Raw genomic sequence first — 17,065 nt, forward strand, 5'->3', positions numbered from 1 at the left:
AATCCGTCGATTCCACACATCTTGATTCCAATTCAACTATAGGAAGTGCTGTTATGATCGATTTTGCTTCTCCTCTTCATTAATAGCCTGGAACTGAGATTCTTTATGAAGCTTTTCCTAAGTTCATCGATCCCTTTCTTTGATTGAAAGACCAACGGAAGAGGTTTGTTATATACTAAAAATCGTTATCGTCAAATAGATTCATCGATATTGACTCAGAGCCAAGTTGACATTCTTCTTCGAATGCTTTCACAGGACGAGGAGTAGGGGATGGGCATCAAAGGGCGTATTCTCCTAGTTTATAACCGATTCTCTGACTTTTCAATGTTTTATCTTCCTTGCCGCACAAGTAGCAGCAAGTCTGAACCCCTAATCGTCTAGTAAATCTGTCACAAGTGAGCACCTTAGCCTGAAGAGCCAGCCACAAGAAGGCAGCAACCTTCGAAATGAGACCTGCTTGCCAAACTGGGAAAGTGCTAACATGCTAACACCCAAAATCCCTGAGGGAAATCCGTCTTTTTCGCCACACCGGGGTGAAGGGAGTCGAACCCAATTCTCCCCCTACCTACGCCCTAAACTGAGCAAGATTGCTTCCATTGAGAGAGATCTCTTTTTTCCGGAGTTGCTACAACTGCTTTACGCGGGCCTTCCCCCCTCTACTTTAAACTATATATATATGGGTAGCCCCCCTGTCCCGAAAACATGGGGAAATCCTATATCGCCCGAGAACGGTGGGGATTTAAAAGAAGGTTGGGCCTAAGCTCAGTAGCTCAGTGGTAGAGTGGTCGGCTGTTAACTGACTGGTCGTAGGTTCGAATCCTACCTACTTGAGATTCCATTCGCCGTCCTTGGTGAGTCCGGTTTTCTGTGCTACGTTCTTCTTAGATCCAGCGAATTATTGGTTTCAGAGTCCCTCTTCTCGCTATCGGCTTTGTTGTCTCAAATCAAAGTCTCTTTTGTCAATCCGTGGCAATACGAGTGGCATAATCTATTTATTAGAAACGGGCTTTCGATAAGCAATTGGAGGACTACCGATTGACTAATTGACCCCGGGAGTAAAGTAAAGAATCTAGGTCGATAAAAAGCTTTGCACGATTATATATTCCGCTAGAAAAAAAATCTTACCTCGCGGGCAGGTTATCAATAAACTAGAATAGAAACACTAGGTTGCTTCCCATGGTTTGTTTACTTCCACACTTTCCACTACGAGAATAATTACTAAAGGAATTCCATAGTTAAGGCATATTTGGTAGGTGTATAACTTTATTCCAAACCAGGAAATGAGAACCTGTACCACACCCCGTACTGGCACTAACACACCCTCCCGAACGAACTGATTCAAAGAAGGAATGAACAACTCATTCATTCGCTTTCCTTGATTTGAATGTCTGACTTAGAAACCAAGTGAGAAATACTCGGAAGAGACACTCCCATAAGGAGTTAAAAAAGCCAGACCAAGAATATCGTATGTGATGTTAGAGAGCATGCTCAGGCTAGTTGCCTGAGGATACTCCGATAACGAATTCATTCTTCGCTTCTTCTTGACTTTAGAGGGAGCGAAAAATGGAAAAGGAATATCTCAGAGCCGATGCGCGATCTCCTCACTTTCCCACTTAGGAATCCGGGGAAGAATCAACAAGAAAGAACATCAAATCGTAAGTTTATGAAAATCAATCTCGTATCTAAAGTTTGACTGATGATTTGATTGCTGATAGCGATACTCACTATAGACTGATTTCACTTCTTACTTCCAATCCGGTTTCTAGCTTGCTCGTTAGCTATTGAGTTTTTCTTGCTTTCACTCATTATGGACAGTACAGAAACAAGCAACGGATCGGATTGAGCTAACAAGCACCGGTTCATTTCAATAGCGTATGATGAAATTGCGTATTGCGTATGTGCGACTGTTACCGATATAGTACTTCATAAGACAGATATGAGGTATAGACTTATACCGATGAGACTGAGACTTCTATTCGGTATACCGATACAGTTACTGTACAGACAGATTTCACTGAACTTCATGTCTTCGAACTGAACTGATTACATCCCTATCCGTTTGATTGCAGCATACGTATTCTTGCTGGGAGAGGATTGAGGACTATATCACTCAATTCAGCGATTAGACAGAAAGAAAGGAAAAAGCGATATCTCCATCAAAAAAATCACCTAAGTAAAGATGAAGTGTATGCACACTAACCGAATCCTTGGAAAAAGAAGAGAAGTTGCACTACTAGTCAGTCTCGAGGTCTTTCTTGTATCACACAAGAAGAAAGCATTTGATTTCTTATATACACAAAAAGAGATGTACGAAATATGGCAGTTAATCCCAACCTATTTTGATTCAATCAACAACCGATTCTCTTCCTGATGTCCGTGGGTGCGGGACTAGTCATTCCCGCTACGCACCTTGCCTTACTAGCTTTATTGTAATCCTCTTTTCCCTCAATCCTCTTCTGCATCACCAATGATAGTTGACCAAGAACTCCTACTACCACTAGCACCGGTTACTGGAACAGGAGATGATTGAACTCTAACAACAGCAAGTAGTAAACTACCTGTCCTCTAACAAGCAAGTAAGCCAACTACCTTATCTCATTAGCGAAGCTAGAGTACATGAGTAGACTGCTTTCTTAGTTAGAAAATGGAATTTCTAAAAAAACGCACTTTCTGTGGGCTTTGCTGCTCTTCAAGTTATCGAGGATCGTTTGATGCCTCGGCTTGCCCGTTCCCCTGTGGTGTGGGTACCTCGGAGTTGAGGCCTGCTGCAAAATCCCATGCTCCTTGCAGAATGCCAAGACCTTCCTTCCTTTGAATTGCTTACCGTTGTCAGTGATGACCGCGTACGGGATCCCAAATCGGCATATGAGGTGGTCAAATTCATGTGAGAGCACCTCCTGTTCTCTGATTTGGCTAGTGGAACGGCCTCGATCCACTTAGTTAAATAGTCTGTGGCAGCCAGTAAATATTCCCGACCTCCTGTTGCTTTGGGAAGAGGTCCCACTATGTCCATCCCCCACATAGCAAATGGCTCGAAATCGGATGGAGTTCTTCCGCCGGTGAGTGTATCATCTTCGAGTGTCGCTGGCACTTATCCCATTTGCGGACATACCTTCTGGCATCTGCCTGCATATATGGCAAAAGTACCCCAGCGATTCGACTTGCCTTATCAGATGCGGGATTACCTGTTGATTGCGGTGTGCATGGCAACAGATTCTGGGCATGCTAAGATCGGGAAGGACACATCTAACAGCTACTCACGAGATGGCAAAGCAAAGGTAAGAAAGGCAATTGGCCTACTCGAGACATTGAATAGTGTCAGTTTATGTCATGAGCTCCTTTTCAAGCAGCAAGAGGGCATTCGAGAGCAGCTACTTTTCCTTCTTCTGTGGCATTTGTCCCTCTATTCACGGATACGGATCGTACGGCCTTTGATTTGACAGCCATGCCTTGGTTCTTTCTTAGGTATAGGTAGAAGGATCCAAAGGTTTTGATTCGAGGTTTAGGTGGTATGCCTCGAAAGAAGGGCAAGAGATTGGCATTACAGCTCCGAACCATACAAAAAGGGTTCACTGGGCTGTTGGCCTACCAAGCACTTGCTTATGGATTCCAGGAACTTCCTTCAAGGGGGCAAAGGTATAAGGTATTAAAGAAGCGTGCTTTAGGTGTACGTAACGATTCATACCATTGCCCATTCGAATTACGTTAGGCTTTCTGTTGTCTCGGTAGTCCTCGTCCATGCTAAGGTCAGCATTATGGGAGTAGGGGTCGGGAATATTAGATTAGGATCTAAGCCGACATAAACACGGTAAGAGATATAGCTAAGCGATTTCCTAAAGAAATGTTAGAAGGTGCTAAATTGTTGGGTGATATGGCTAGCATCCTTGGGCAAGCTAAGAAGCGACGCTCGTTCGGTGACCCTGCCGAACTGAATTTACACCAATTCCATTTACAAGCCCATAAAATCATTGTACCCACACCGATGTACCGATCCTATGACCACCAATTCTCCGACTACTAATTCCCTGGTATGTGCTTCGGTTGGAGTCTTGGTCTGCGGGAGGTGAATAGCGAGGGGGAGGGAGGCACCCTAAGCATACAAAGGGGAAAGACACGTAGCGCTGAAGACAAAGAAAAGACTCTTTTTCTGTTGAGATTGGTATTCCATGTTCTGGGCTATTCAGTAGGACTCGCTCGCTAGCGACCTTCGATCCGATTGAAAGGGGTACTTAGACAGATTCTAGAGTTGAGAGCGACAGTAGCTTTACTAGCATCTATATTCTAGAGAGAGAGAATAGGGTCCTTTCTCTAAGGAACTGACACCTCTCAATGTGCTTTCCTGTAGGTATTATGGCTCAAATATAACTAGTTTGAAGTATAAAGGTCAACACTTTCTGTGTATAAAGTTGTCGATAGGTTTCGCTATTGGTCCAAAACTCAGCTTCGGATAGGCAGTCAGAATGCAAATTGATTCTCAAGGCTGTAAGCAGAACGGTGGGTCCCACCTAGCCTGATAAGATGGCTGGCTACTAATCGAATCTATTCTACTTTCTTGGGTAACAGTACTGCGCTAAAGGCTTTCTAGTCAGGTAAGGTAGGACTTAAGGATCGCGTAATGAATAGGGCCTCCCCCCACAGGACACAGGAAAGTGATCAGTCCTAGAGCCTATTCTCTCTTCTATAACCTATTCGAAAAAACAGTCATCCACTAATGCCACTCTTACGCGGGATATTTTACAGGAAGTGCATGATCTACCAACTGCACGAGATGTTTTTGTAGCCTTAGAAAAGCGATTCCTTGATCAGAGATTTTGTAGAAAGGGGCTCGAAAGCTTCCACTTCAGACCTTAACTTAAAAAAGGGCAATCAGCCCATGGCCACATACTTATGTATGCACACTCAAGTAAGCTCTCATTGCAATCAATTCTGTGGTCTCACACAGGATCTGTTTATTTATGCCGGATTACCACCGCTTTCGTCACCACAATCACTAATAGCACAACCTATATCAGCTTTGATGACTTTAAGGCGAAGCTATTGTAGCATTCGCAACGGTTTCATCAAGGCTTACGAAAAAAAGAAAGATGCAAAGCACAATAAGGTAAGGCGAGCACAAAAGAACTAAAGGAAAAGCCGCTTACCACAGAAAGCTTACGATAACAAGAATGGGACTGCTTGCAAGGATCAAATTGGACATGAAGTCGAGTCCGCCCTCAATCAAGGATAGGAAGATTTATTTCCCTAAGGGCTCTTTCACCACGAAGAAAATGGACACTTAGCCATATACGGAACACTTTGCACACTAAATGGAAAGAAAGCAGAAGAAGGTCAAAGGGGGGACGCTTCGCTTACACATTCCCTTCAGGGACAACTAGGCGAATGAAGAGCAATGACTAAACCCGGGATATACGATTTCCAAGACTTGGAATGAATGCTGAAAAGCTGAGTTGAAAAGACTATTTCTGTATGAACTCGATTCCGACTTGACTGACTGAGAGAGGGATCCCCTTAAAAGGGCTATTAAAATCAGTCTTTAATCGAGGAAGTTCCCATGCAACTAGTCTAGCTATCAAAAAATGAAATTCGATGCCCGGATAAGCATCCGATTGAATCAGAATCATATCAGAAGGAATCGTTACTAGCGGTTCAATTCCCTAGTGATCTCTTATCATCTGTTCCTAGAGAGTAGAGTAGGAGAGAGCAAGTGGATTATAATCCGTTATAAGACGTCTGAAAGTTCAGTAGAGTGCTTTCAGAGTTCAAGGATAAGGGTTCAGAGTAGGCAAGCAAGCAAACAAGCCGGTCAGAGGTTTATATTCCAATATCAACATCCAAATCATTAATCTCTGATATCTGATAATGGATGTCTGGAATTTGCTAAACGTTTCTATGCACGTTCAGTGACGGTGGATTTGTCACCCATCTCCTTGAACTGCCTTATGAACTATCATCACCCTTACGGGTGAATGTCAATCCATATGACATATCCAGTCAAAAGGTTTACAACCCTGGAAAAGGATTGGTGGATTTGGTTATAGAACCATTAGTAAATTCCCTCATAGGAAGTATAGCAAACTCGGTAAGCTGCTTTCTATGTTCTACAAGCGCTCTATGCCGTTAGAAATATGGCTAGGGCGTGGTAGACCCCTCGACCCATACCTTAGGGGGGTCTTAGTGGCCTTCTTAAGGGAAAGAACGAAACCGCTCGATATTAAGTTATTTCCAGATCTTAAGATTGACGGTCTGGAATACTTACATGAGTGGACTGTTCTGCGGGCTTGGATTAAATAGTGGCTAGCTTATGTCCGTTGGTATTGGCTTACGGCCTGGTCACCCGACGTAACCATCCAAGATTTCTTCGAAGCTCCGGTTGTGAACCGGTCCTGGAAGGTCAAAAAAACTGACCCTCAGTTGGTTCAATTTGGTCTTCTATGGAAGGTCTATGACTGGCTTGCTGAGAAAGGTCTTGAGTACAAGGTACCAATCCTTGATTCAGGTTCCGGATTTCGTTATGGACAGGTCTACTCTCGGATACAAAGGTTCTATGTTCAAGCAATTGGGCCCACTTTCATTGGATCCTTCCGAAGTAGGCGAAGGTCGAGTTGCTGACCTGAACGCTTTGGCTCTTTTGGGTAAGTCTTCTCGGAGTAAGAACCTTTCTTTTTGAGCCGGCGCGGCGACCGATGGTCTCCATTCCGCCTTATCTTTGCTCTCTGTCGGTGTGAAGTTGCTAGCATAATCTGGTAAGCAGCGGGCTTTCTATCCTCAGAGGTTCCGATCACGCTAGTCAGTTCTGACCGTAACATCTGGCTGCTCTCTGGACTCCTGGAGCGACTTCCTTTGAGTTGCATCGAAGAGAGTCTCTTATCAGCAAGTTCCTGTCAAAGAGAATCATTATTCGTAAGTTCCCGTATGTAAAAGTTGCCTATTCAAAAGGGCAATCAAAAAACCTCTTGCTCTATCTTGCGTCCCTCCATCCCAGATCTATAGGAAGAGGGCTGACATCAAGACCATTAATCGAAAGAGTAGGGATGAGAATCTCACATGGTGCCGTTCTCTCTGTCCAACTCCTTACGCACGCAATTGACGTAGCAGACCTCTTGCATGATTGTTTCAATCAATGATGTATTCAATCAAGAAAGAAACGTCGTAATAAGAGAAGGTTACATAATGGGTCTGTGAGGGAACATCAATAAAGAGGATCAGACCAAGTGCGAGATTGGATCAAAAATAGCGTATGAAAGGATTATGGTCTATCTGAGACTATCTATCTAGTACGATTGATCAAGTCAGTCAGTAAAGTCTCTTAGCTAGGTCTTTATGGAATTAGCAGGTCGGTCTAGGTATATTTCTCCTGAGAAATGAGTTCTTTCCTTTGTGCATCTTTCTTTTCCCATGTCTTTCTTGGTTGGTAAACCCAACTGGCGATTTCCGTCTTCCTGAATTGGGAGAGCAAGCAAGAAAAAGAAAGTCTCTCCTTTTGGGAGCAGAGCAGTCAAATAATGAACCAAAGCAAATGATTGTTATTGTTCTAAATCAATTATTAACGAATTCTTCTTGTGATGTAGCGGAACCATGGCAATTAGGGTTTCAAGACGCAGCAACACCTATGATGCAAGGAATAATAGACTTACATCACGATATCTTTTTCTTCCTCATTTTGATTTTGGTTTTCGTATCACGGATCTTGGTTCGCGCTTTATGGCATTTCAACTATCAAAAAATCCAATCCCGCAAAGGATTGTTCATGGAACTACTATCGAGATTCTTCGGACCATATTTCCTAGTATCATCCCGATGTTCATTGCTATACCATCATTTGCTCTGTTATACTCAATGGACGAGGTAGTAGTAGATCCAGCCATTACTATCAAAGCTATTGGACATCAATGGTATCGGACTTATGAGTATTCAGACTATAACAGTTCCGATGAACAGTCACTAACTTTTGACAGTTATACGATTCCAGAAGATGATCTAGAATTGGGTCAATCACGTTTATTAGAAGTGGACAATAGAGTGGTTGTACCAGCCAAAACTCATCTACGTATTATTATAACACCTGCTGATGTACCTCATAGTTGGGCTGTACCTTCCTTAGGTGTCAAATGTGATGCTGTACTTGGTCGTTTAAATCAGATCTCTATTTCGGTACAACGAGAAGGGGTTTACTATGGTCAGTGCAGTGAGATTTGTGGAACTAATCATGCCTTTACGCCTATTGTCGTAGAAGCTGTTCCTAGTAAAGATTATGGTTCTTGGGTATCCAATCAATTAATACCATAAACGGTATCCAATCAATTAATCCCACAAACGGTATCCAATCAATTTATTCTTTTTTTTATTAGGTAGAACTACTGTGAGCGGATAACCGGAAAGATAACCAAAAAAAGAACTACTGTGAGCGGTTTAAACTTCGACCCTTATTTCTTTTTTTTTTGATAGACCCTTATTTCTTCTCGCTGCACACCTCGTCCCACAATGTTCTTTTCTTGGGCCTGGATTTATTGACTAAGCAACGTTGGAACTTCGACGGCTTTCGCCCGACTTTCAGCTGCGAGCTCGGCCGCCTGAATTGAATAAAAGGTGCCATTTGGGCATCAAGCTCCTCCCGTAGTCGACCACGTTCGTTGTCACGAACCCGATCTATTTCTCGGGCTTGCTCCAACCGGCTGTCGACTTCGTCAAGAAACTCTTGCGAATACTCTCCTCAAGGAAGGAGCCTTTCTTGCTCGTTGCTTGTTCCTGTGCGACTAACGCACAACAAGCACCGAGCAATCAAACTAAAGCAGCAATCCAACTAAAGCAGCAATCAAACTAAAGCAGCAATCCAACTAAAGCAGCAATCAAACTAAAGCAGCAATCAAACTAAAGCAGCAATCCAACTAAAGCAGCAATCCAACTAAAGCAGCAAGAAAACGGCTGCAGCAAGAAAACGGCTGCGCGTGACTAACGCCTTAAACTAAGTGGGGGCTTTCGCGCTAGAGCGCTTATCCGTTGCTTGTTCGTACTAACGCCTTAAACTAAGTGGGGGCTTTCGCTAACGGGTGCCTTTATTCGTAGCGGGCGTTGCTTGTTCGTACTAACGCCTTAAACTAAGTGGGGGCTTTCGCGCTAGAGCGCTAATTCCGTTGCTTGTTCCATTTAAGAACGCCGCCGCCGCTAGAATCAATAAGAAAACAAGTGCTAAGTTTCAGATCAGTGAATAAACCGAAACGAAAGAAGAAAGAGACGTTTCTCGCTCGGCGCCTAAAGCGCACTATGCTCCGCTTCAACAAATGAGAGTTTTCGGTGGAACCGGTGAACCACGCGAGCTGGTTAGATGCGTGGGACAGGGGGCTCGTAGTACCTGCTAGCGCAGCTATGCAGTGGAAGGGAAGGAGCCTAAATCTACCCCCTTCTTTCTTTTTTTTTCTTATTTCTTTCTCCCACGTAGTTCGTCGGTCAAACCAACGATTCTCTTCTCAAAGTAATAGAGAGATTCTAGTTAGACTTCTACTTCTATCAATGCAATGAAAGAACCATCCCTTCCGTCCTGTCAGATAGAAAGATAATTAGACCCAAAATACTTCTTTACCACTTTTGGGGGTGAAGGGGAGGTTGACATACAACCGAGTATAAGTGGTTTATGATTGAATCTTAGAGGCATTCTTATCATTTGGTAGATCCAAGTCCATGGCCTATTTCGGGTTCACTCGGAGCTTTGGCAACCACCGTAGGAGGTGTGATGTACATGCACCCATTTCAAGGGGGTGCAATACTTCTCAGTTTGGGCCTCATATTTATCGTATATACCATGTTTGTATGGTGGCGCGATGTTCTACGTGAATCCACGTTGGAGGGACATCATACCAAAGTCGTACAATTAGGACCTCGATATGGTTCTATTCCGTTCATCGTATCGGAGGTTATGTTCCTTTTTGCTTTTTTTCGGGCTTCTTCTCATTCTTCTTTGGCACCTACGGTAGAGATCGGGGGTATTTAGCCCCCAAAAGGGATTGGGGTTTTAGATCCTCGGGAAATCCCTTTTCTTAATACCCCTATTCTCCTTTCATCCGGAGCTGCCGTAACTTGGGCTCATCATGCTATACTCGCGGGGAAGGAAAAACGAGCAGTTTATGCTTTAGTAGCTACCGTTTCACTGGCTCTAGTATTCACTGGCTTTCAAGGAATGGAATATTATCAAGCACCCTTCACTATTTCGGATAGTATTTATAGTTCTACCTTTTTCTTAGCAACTGGCTTTCATGGTTTTCATGTGATTATAGGTACTCTTTTCTTGATCATATGTGGTATTCGCCAATATCTTGGTCATCTGACCAAGGAGCATCACGTTGGCTTTGAAGCAGCTGCATGGTACTGGCATTTTGTAGACGTGGTTCGGTTATTCCCATTTGTCTCTATCTATTGGTGGGGAGGTATATGAAGGAACGAAACAGTGGATTGAGGAATGAAAGCTCGAAGATAAAGAGAACCGGGCTTTTCCAAAGAATTACTACAGCTTTCCCACTCCCTTTGATTATCATATACAAAAAAGTCTCTTCCACTTTCCTACCAAATCTCTCTTTATTCTGGCACATAAATGAAGGGATCGAAGAGATTATGGCAGATTATGTTCACCAAGAAATGACCCGAAATTGGATCTTGGTCTATTTGAGATTGTTCCTTTTAATCGTAATCAAAGATGTTTTCTTGGCTCTCGTTTCTTTTCCGAACAAATCGAAGAACCTAATAGATCGAACTAATACATTTGAGAAAGTTGAATCAGAAATAAATGGATGATCTCTTGAAGAAGGGCCTAATTAAGCCAAGTAAGAGTCCATGGTTCAGTGCTCCAAAATACGTCACTAACAGAAATGAGCACGAAAGGAGAATGCCAAGGTTAGTGATCAACTAGAAAGCCCTTTCAGAGGTCCTCCAGTGAATTAGGTATTCCGCACCTAATTGACAAACATTTTTTCGTTCGTAAGCACTGAGCGAGCCACCCTCAGGGTAATCAACTTATCAAACAACGCGCGATGGAAAGCCATTTTTTTAGAAAAATCTCCTTCCACGCCTTGTTTCGACAAGACGCGAGGTAGTTTCCTGCCCCGCCACACTCATTTCTATTTTTTAGGTATTGCTACCGCACCTGTGAGAAGAAAGCTGCTAAGATGGCAAAGCAATGCAATGGATTTGGCACCATAGCTGAAGTGAACCTTGGTTAACTAGCAGCATGCCGATTCGCGAATAGGATTTGTTCCGTGTTTCGGGAAGCCGCTTTTGAAGGGGACTACTGAAGTGAACATAGGACTTCGTTCACTTTGCTGGACCATTCCATTCTATTGAACCTGTGGATTTCCCGGTCACCTGTTGTGTTGGGATGATCTCTTTTCATTCTTTTCCCTCTCTCCAAATCAAAAATCACTCATTTTGAAACTTAACTCTAACTAAGTATGGTTATATAGTGAAAAAGGAGCACTGATCGCAGAGATGACGTCGGGCCTTAGTGAGGCAGGCCTGACCCTACTATGATATTCTAAAATCAAAAATCACTCATTTCTTTATCCGTTTTCTTCCTTTTCTTACTCTCTTCTAAGATCTTCGGCTACTAAAGTCAATGTGTATGTAATAAGTTTATTTTAGTAGTAACTTTTGGTCTAACCTAACCAGGAGCTCTGTATCGGAGCATACCTCTTTGCCAAGCAGGTAGTTTAAAGGTAGTTTATATGAATCGCCAGTCAAGCGCTCTGTTCACTGCCTTATATCAGAAGCAGTGCGCAGTAACACTTCAACAGGTGTACGGTGGGATTACCCCGTATGATATTCTTACTAAACCATCTCCGTATCACTCACTAGATCAGGTTACCCTAGGATCATACTATCCTTTCATAGACAACAAATCTATAAAAGGGATGACAAAGCTAATATGCTAGTTAAAAAATACTTATCGTTCTTTAGTTTATCTAGAGCGATTAAGTTAGCAAAACGGATTTCTCCGTCTTTGTTTGCTAGCATAACTGATCCTATGTCTGACGTTCAAAAATATATGGGAAAGCATCTTTTTTTTATAGGATAAAGAAATCCATATTGGCTTACAGGGCTTATCCCTACTCTTATGCTTGACTAGCAATTTTTCAAGTTTAACTTGCAAAAAAAGAACCGGGGACACGTATCGCTCAAATCATTGGCCGGGGGGAAAGGCTACACCTAAGACCGGGCATTCAGCCTAATATTTACAACGCTCTGGTAGTTAAAGGTAGAGACTACCGGTCAAGAAATTAATGTGACTTGTGAAGTACAGCAATTATTAGGAAATAATCGAGTTAGAGCTGTAGCTATGAGTGCTACAGATGGTCTAATGAGAGGAATGGAAGTGGTTGACACGAGAGCTCCTCTAAGTCTTCCAGTCGGCAGGGCTACTCTAGGACGAATTTTCAACGTGCTTGGCGAACCTGTTGATGATTTAGGCCCTGTAGATACTCGCAAGCCGTAGTTTGCTGGGCTTAGCCCTTCCGTTAGAGACTAGTTACTAGTTAATCATATCCCTTCCTCTAACGAGGTTATTAATAACTCATTGATAGTAGGAATCAAGTGATTGAAGGGAGGATGCCAAAAGAGAAGGGCAAACACGAAGGAGCGTCTTCAATGAGACCAAGGGCTGTGAGGGCGATCGGAGTGAAGGTTCGTGTTTCAGGTTTCTATATCATAAGATAGACCATGCATCATAAGGGCACGGTAGAATCAAATTGAAGACTGATGGTGTGCAGACTTCCTAGCCAATAATGATAGCTAAGTCTGAGTTAATCCCTCTCGAAAGGGAGTGAAGTGACCCGTTAGGGTTCAAGCTATGAATGTAGAGGTGAGGGCTGGCTGCCACCCTCTTAGAATACTACCCCTATTTCCGTAATATATTCCCCTAACGCTTGACTGAAAAAAAGAACTCCCCTATCATCCACATAAGGGCTCCTTTCTACCTCCTGTAAAGGTACTAACAAAGTAGAATGAGACAGCAGCTACAGCTAAAGTATACTTTAGTCCGAAAGAAGGAAGTTCGGTTCGTATACTTTGTAATTCCGAGTCAGTACATGACATCAGTTAAGAATTACTTCAGTTCGTCAGAAAGGAGGTAAAATTGCTATAACTATAAGAAGGCTAGTAATATGGATAAGAAGGACGACTATAGGTTAACGCTAAGAGATAGATTCTCCTGGTAAGTCTAACTAGATTGTAAGTCATATAAGGGATAATATAATAGAATCGATTGATCTTGGGGCTAGAGATTCTATCTGACATGGTAAGACGAGAGCTAAGAGTAAAAGAGCTTTCCCTATTAGACAGTCATCTACTAGAGGCCCGTCCAGGAAGTTAGTCAAAATAGAGAACCTAGAACGCCTTGGTAAATCAGACCCAGAGATCATGGCCTACAACGCCAGTCACCGAGGCACCAGGGACCCTCTCTATGATGGGGACAATGAAGAGTCCACTGGCTCTAACCACCAGCTGAACCCTACAGCCCCGGCAAATCAGCAACTTTCTAACGAGGCGGTTAGCCGTCAACTAGCTGAGATTTCCCGGATGCTAGCACAATTAACCTCGCAGGTAGCCATCGAAAATACCCTGGCTGCACCTACTGCTCAAGGAACAAACCCTCCTTCTACCACCCGGGGACACAGATCCACAACCACAAAGCCAACCAAGAGTAGCAGATGCTAGACCTGTAGACCCAGTACCCCCCTCCAGTTCAGAATCAGCCCGCTGTTCCTGAACCTGTAGATCACTACGAGGAAGAGATCCGAAGAAACCCTCCTGTAGTATAGGCCGTGTCCTCGACTCCCACTCCCATGAATCAGATAGTGCCATACGTCCCACCATAGCCTCCGATCCTCTCATCCGTACCGAGCTAACTTGAGAGCTGGGTTAAAAGCAACTAAGACTAAGGTAAATCCTTAGAGTTGGGTAGGGATGGGACTAAAGAGACTATTTGTTTACAGCCCTCAGTCAAGTTGAATGCCTCTGTAAGCCCAGCCCAGCCAGAAATCAAAAAGAAAGTCTAAAGTCTATTCCTTACAGAGAGAAGCTATCCTGGTTTTGACTCAACCAGCGCCAACCAATGGTCCGGGTACCACTAAGGCGAGAAAGCGACGAATGCGATGACTTGATTAAGGCCTTCCCTTCCCTCATCGATCAAGCATTCTATCGAGCCCTTACTCATCAATCAATGAAAAGAGATACCGACCCTCTTGTGGATTGTGCGTGAGGAGCCTCCCTATCTTATGCCTTGCCGATTGGGTTGGTACCGCTTGTGCCTATAACCCACAGCCTTGTCGATCGAGCTACCGATGCTGCCCTTGCCTATCTAGCGGGGTTGCCCGGCCTGTTCTTTCTATCTCTTTGGAGCTGTCATGGCACTCTTTCGGGGATTCATACAGAATTCCCTGTTTATCTGATCCTAAAATGAAAACTTCACTCTGCCCCTCAAGCTCTGTTTGGTTCATCATGTGGACAATTCCTCCACATTCAATCTTTTGTCTGGAAATGCATGCTTTTATGGAGGGGTTATTTCCCTCGTTGGTACATTACAGGTTCAACCCTCACTCTCTCCCTTACGCTGTGCTCTACCTCTCCATAGGCTAGTTTCAAGTTCGATCATAGACGCAAGCAATCTAGTATAGCAAGCCTGCCTTTCACAAAACAAAAAGGCTACACCTTTCTTTCTTTGCAACTGGAATAGAGGGACTGCTACTTCCGAATCCGGGAAGTCCTTCTCGAAAGAGTCATCTAAGGCTTTTCGACTTTAACTTGCCTTTAAGCTGGCCAGTCTGCTTCTTCGAGTGAGGACTTGCTCTGCCCAGCTCGGTTCTCTCACTACCTGAAATCCGTATCTTATATAATAGAATATGGATCTGGGCATTTCCCCTTAAGATCCGACGCCCGAAGAAGTAAAGTGATAGGAGAAGCTGCTGGTGGGAAATCTCTATTCATCACACCCCTCTCACCCGAGCCTCCTGGAAAGACCCTTGATCTCCAATCTGCGGATGAGGGGATTTCCCGAGGACTTTTTTGACTTTTATGGTTTTGAGAAAAACTTGTCTTCACTTCAAGTCATTCTAACCAACTCTCCACTGATAGTCATCCAACCTCATTCTCGTGCTTTAAATTAAAGCCTTTTTCTTTGCCATTCCAGAATTGGTGTTGTGGATTTCTGGCAAGTGAGATCTTATGTGGACCAGTGCATGAAAGCAATTACAACAAAGGCACCTAATTACAAATCCAATTAGGATATAAAGAGAGCGGCCCCCGCGGTAGACTTTTTGGGCGCATTCCGCCTGTAGGAACTGATCGACTAGGAAAGAGATCTTGGGAATCCCTTTTTTGGCCTTTCACAAGCCTTAAGTGAATCGAAGAAATTTTGATTCACTTTGGTAGCTGCAGTTATATTTATACTCCAGATTCACAAGAATTAGCAGGACAGCACTGATATAGGACTCAGAGGTGTCTGCTGGCAGTTTATTTTCCCCAGTATTTATTATCCGGCACATATAGAAAGATAGGAACAAAGACTGAATTGAAGGCCGCTGCACACACCATAAATATCATCCAAAATTGGGGACCTATGCAGAGATGAAAATGGCACTCAGACCTGAAGAAAAGGAAAAAACCTTGAACAAGACTAAGAAAATGGTCCTTTCCTCCTTACTTACAAAAGAAGAAGCAAGTTAACTACCTGCAGGTAGAATCAAATTGAAGACTGATGGTGTGCAAAAGGAGGCCCAGGCCCTCCTGGATTGGAGGGATTGCAAGAGATGACCAAGGCAGATGGTTATTTGGTTTTTGTGGACACATGGCAAAAGCATCCAGTTTAGCTGCTGAACTTTGGGCAATAGAAAGACGATTAATGCTGTTGAAGGTTATATATATGAAATAAAAGATGTCATCCTTGAAACAGATTCTGCAGAAGCTCTAAGTCTGATTACAAATGCTGAGATTGAGGATCACCCGTGAAGAGCTATGCTTTAAGACTGCGGGTACCAGATCAAACAACTCACAGTGACCCCTGTTCACAGCCTTTGCCAAGGCTACTTTGTGCAGACTTCCTAGCCAACAATGATAGACCTATCATACATTGTATCCGCCTTCCTTCGCTCTGAAATGAGGTAAAATAAAACGAGAGAATGCTGCTTTGTTCCTATAGAAGACTGCTATTCTGTCTGCCAATAGCCGATGGAAGACTGCTGCTCTGTCTGCCATCGAGTTATCGGTTTCACAATAGCATTTCTCTTTGCAGGTCATTCAATATCTAGTTTGAAAGGACCTGGGAGGGCGAATTGAGTCTCAAATGGGCATCTGATACATGGGGGCTCCACCACTATTCCTTCTGGGTAATTGAGAAATGTTACCTCATTCGACTCACCATCTCTTTCATCTTTGGTCTTCGCTCAGGTAGGTCTTCCCTTTCTGAGCACACACTAAGAGCACAGCTTTATCCCAACAATCAATCTTTAGAAAGATGGAAGGTGTCGGCACTAATATTCATAAACAAATATTAATTAACTGAGAAGCATTCAAATATGAACCTTAAAATTGGAATTTCCAAACTCTGTTAGAAAGCACCCACTTAATTCAACCATAAGGGCATTAAGACAAGACAGCTTCCTTCTCTCAAAACAAAGCCTGACCTAAACCCTTAGGAGAAATTAGTGTTATGCACTGAACACTCAAGAGCTCTTACGTTAAAGGGTGTTTCCGGGTTAAGTAGCCAAGGAAGGGAGTAATAGGGGATCAACCTTACATGAATAGGGTTTTCTCGTCTTGCATTCTAGTACTGAAACTTCGCTGGTACCGAGGACAAAGGCGTGCTAATGTATCTTTTTTGTGTTCAAGCGTCTGCCCTCCTGCGCGTTAGCCTATCTATACTATAGGAGGGGGCTTTCGCTAACAGCAAGAAAACAGAATAGCCTATTGATACTTCTATTCGGTATACCTTTACCGATATGAGGTATACTGCAACTAAATCATTACTGAAGTTAAATAACGTATATAGAGTACCTTTACTGACTGAGACAGAAAGGTTATATTATCATTC

The 17,065-nt window shown here is 43.3% G+C and overlaps 1 protein-coding gene and 1 pseudogene across 1 annotated transcript; both read left to right on the forward strand.

The window, feature by feature from the left end:
• Positions 1 to 7,256: 7,256 nt before the first annotated feature.
• Positions 7,257 to 8,929, forward strand: LOC129295608 (cytochrome c oxidase subunit 2-like). The gene has a single exon (XM_054934145.1). It carries the CDS (start codon positions 7,576 to 7,578, stop codon positions 8,284 to 8,286), a length of 711 nt encoding a protein of 236 aa, XP_054790120.1. The 5' UTR covers positions 7,257 to 7,575; the 3' UTR covers positions 8,287 to 8,929.
• Positions 8,930 to 9,107: 178 nt separating this feature from the next.
• On the forward strand, positions 9,108 to 10,496 carry LOC129295606 (cytochrome c oxidase subunit 3-like; annotated as a pseudogene).
• The last annotated feature ends 6,569 nt before the right edge of the window (positions 10,497 to 17,065 follow it).

This window comes from Prosopis cineraria, unplaced genomic scaffold, assembly GCF_029017545.1.
Source record: "Prosopis cineraria cultivar Desert tree isolate PC_DT_omini unplaced genomic scaffold, ASM2901754v1 PC152, whole genome shotgun sequence".
In the NCBI taxonomy this organism is placed as follows: domain Eukaryota; kingdom Viridiplantae; phylum Streptophyta; class Magnoliopsida; order Fabales; family Fabaceae; genus Prosopis; species Prosopis cineraria.

Excerpts from the sequence above, each read along its gene's own strand:
- LOC129295608 (XM_054934145.1), top strand. The coding sequence starts at position 7,576 with ATGGCAATTAGGGTTTCAAGACGCAGCAACACCTATGATGCAAGGAAT.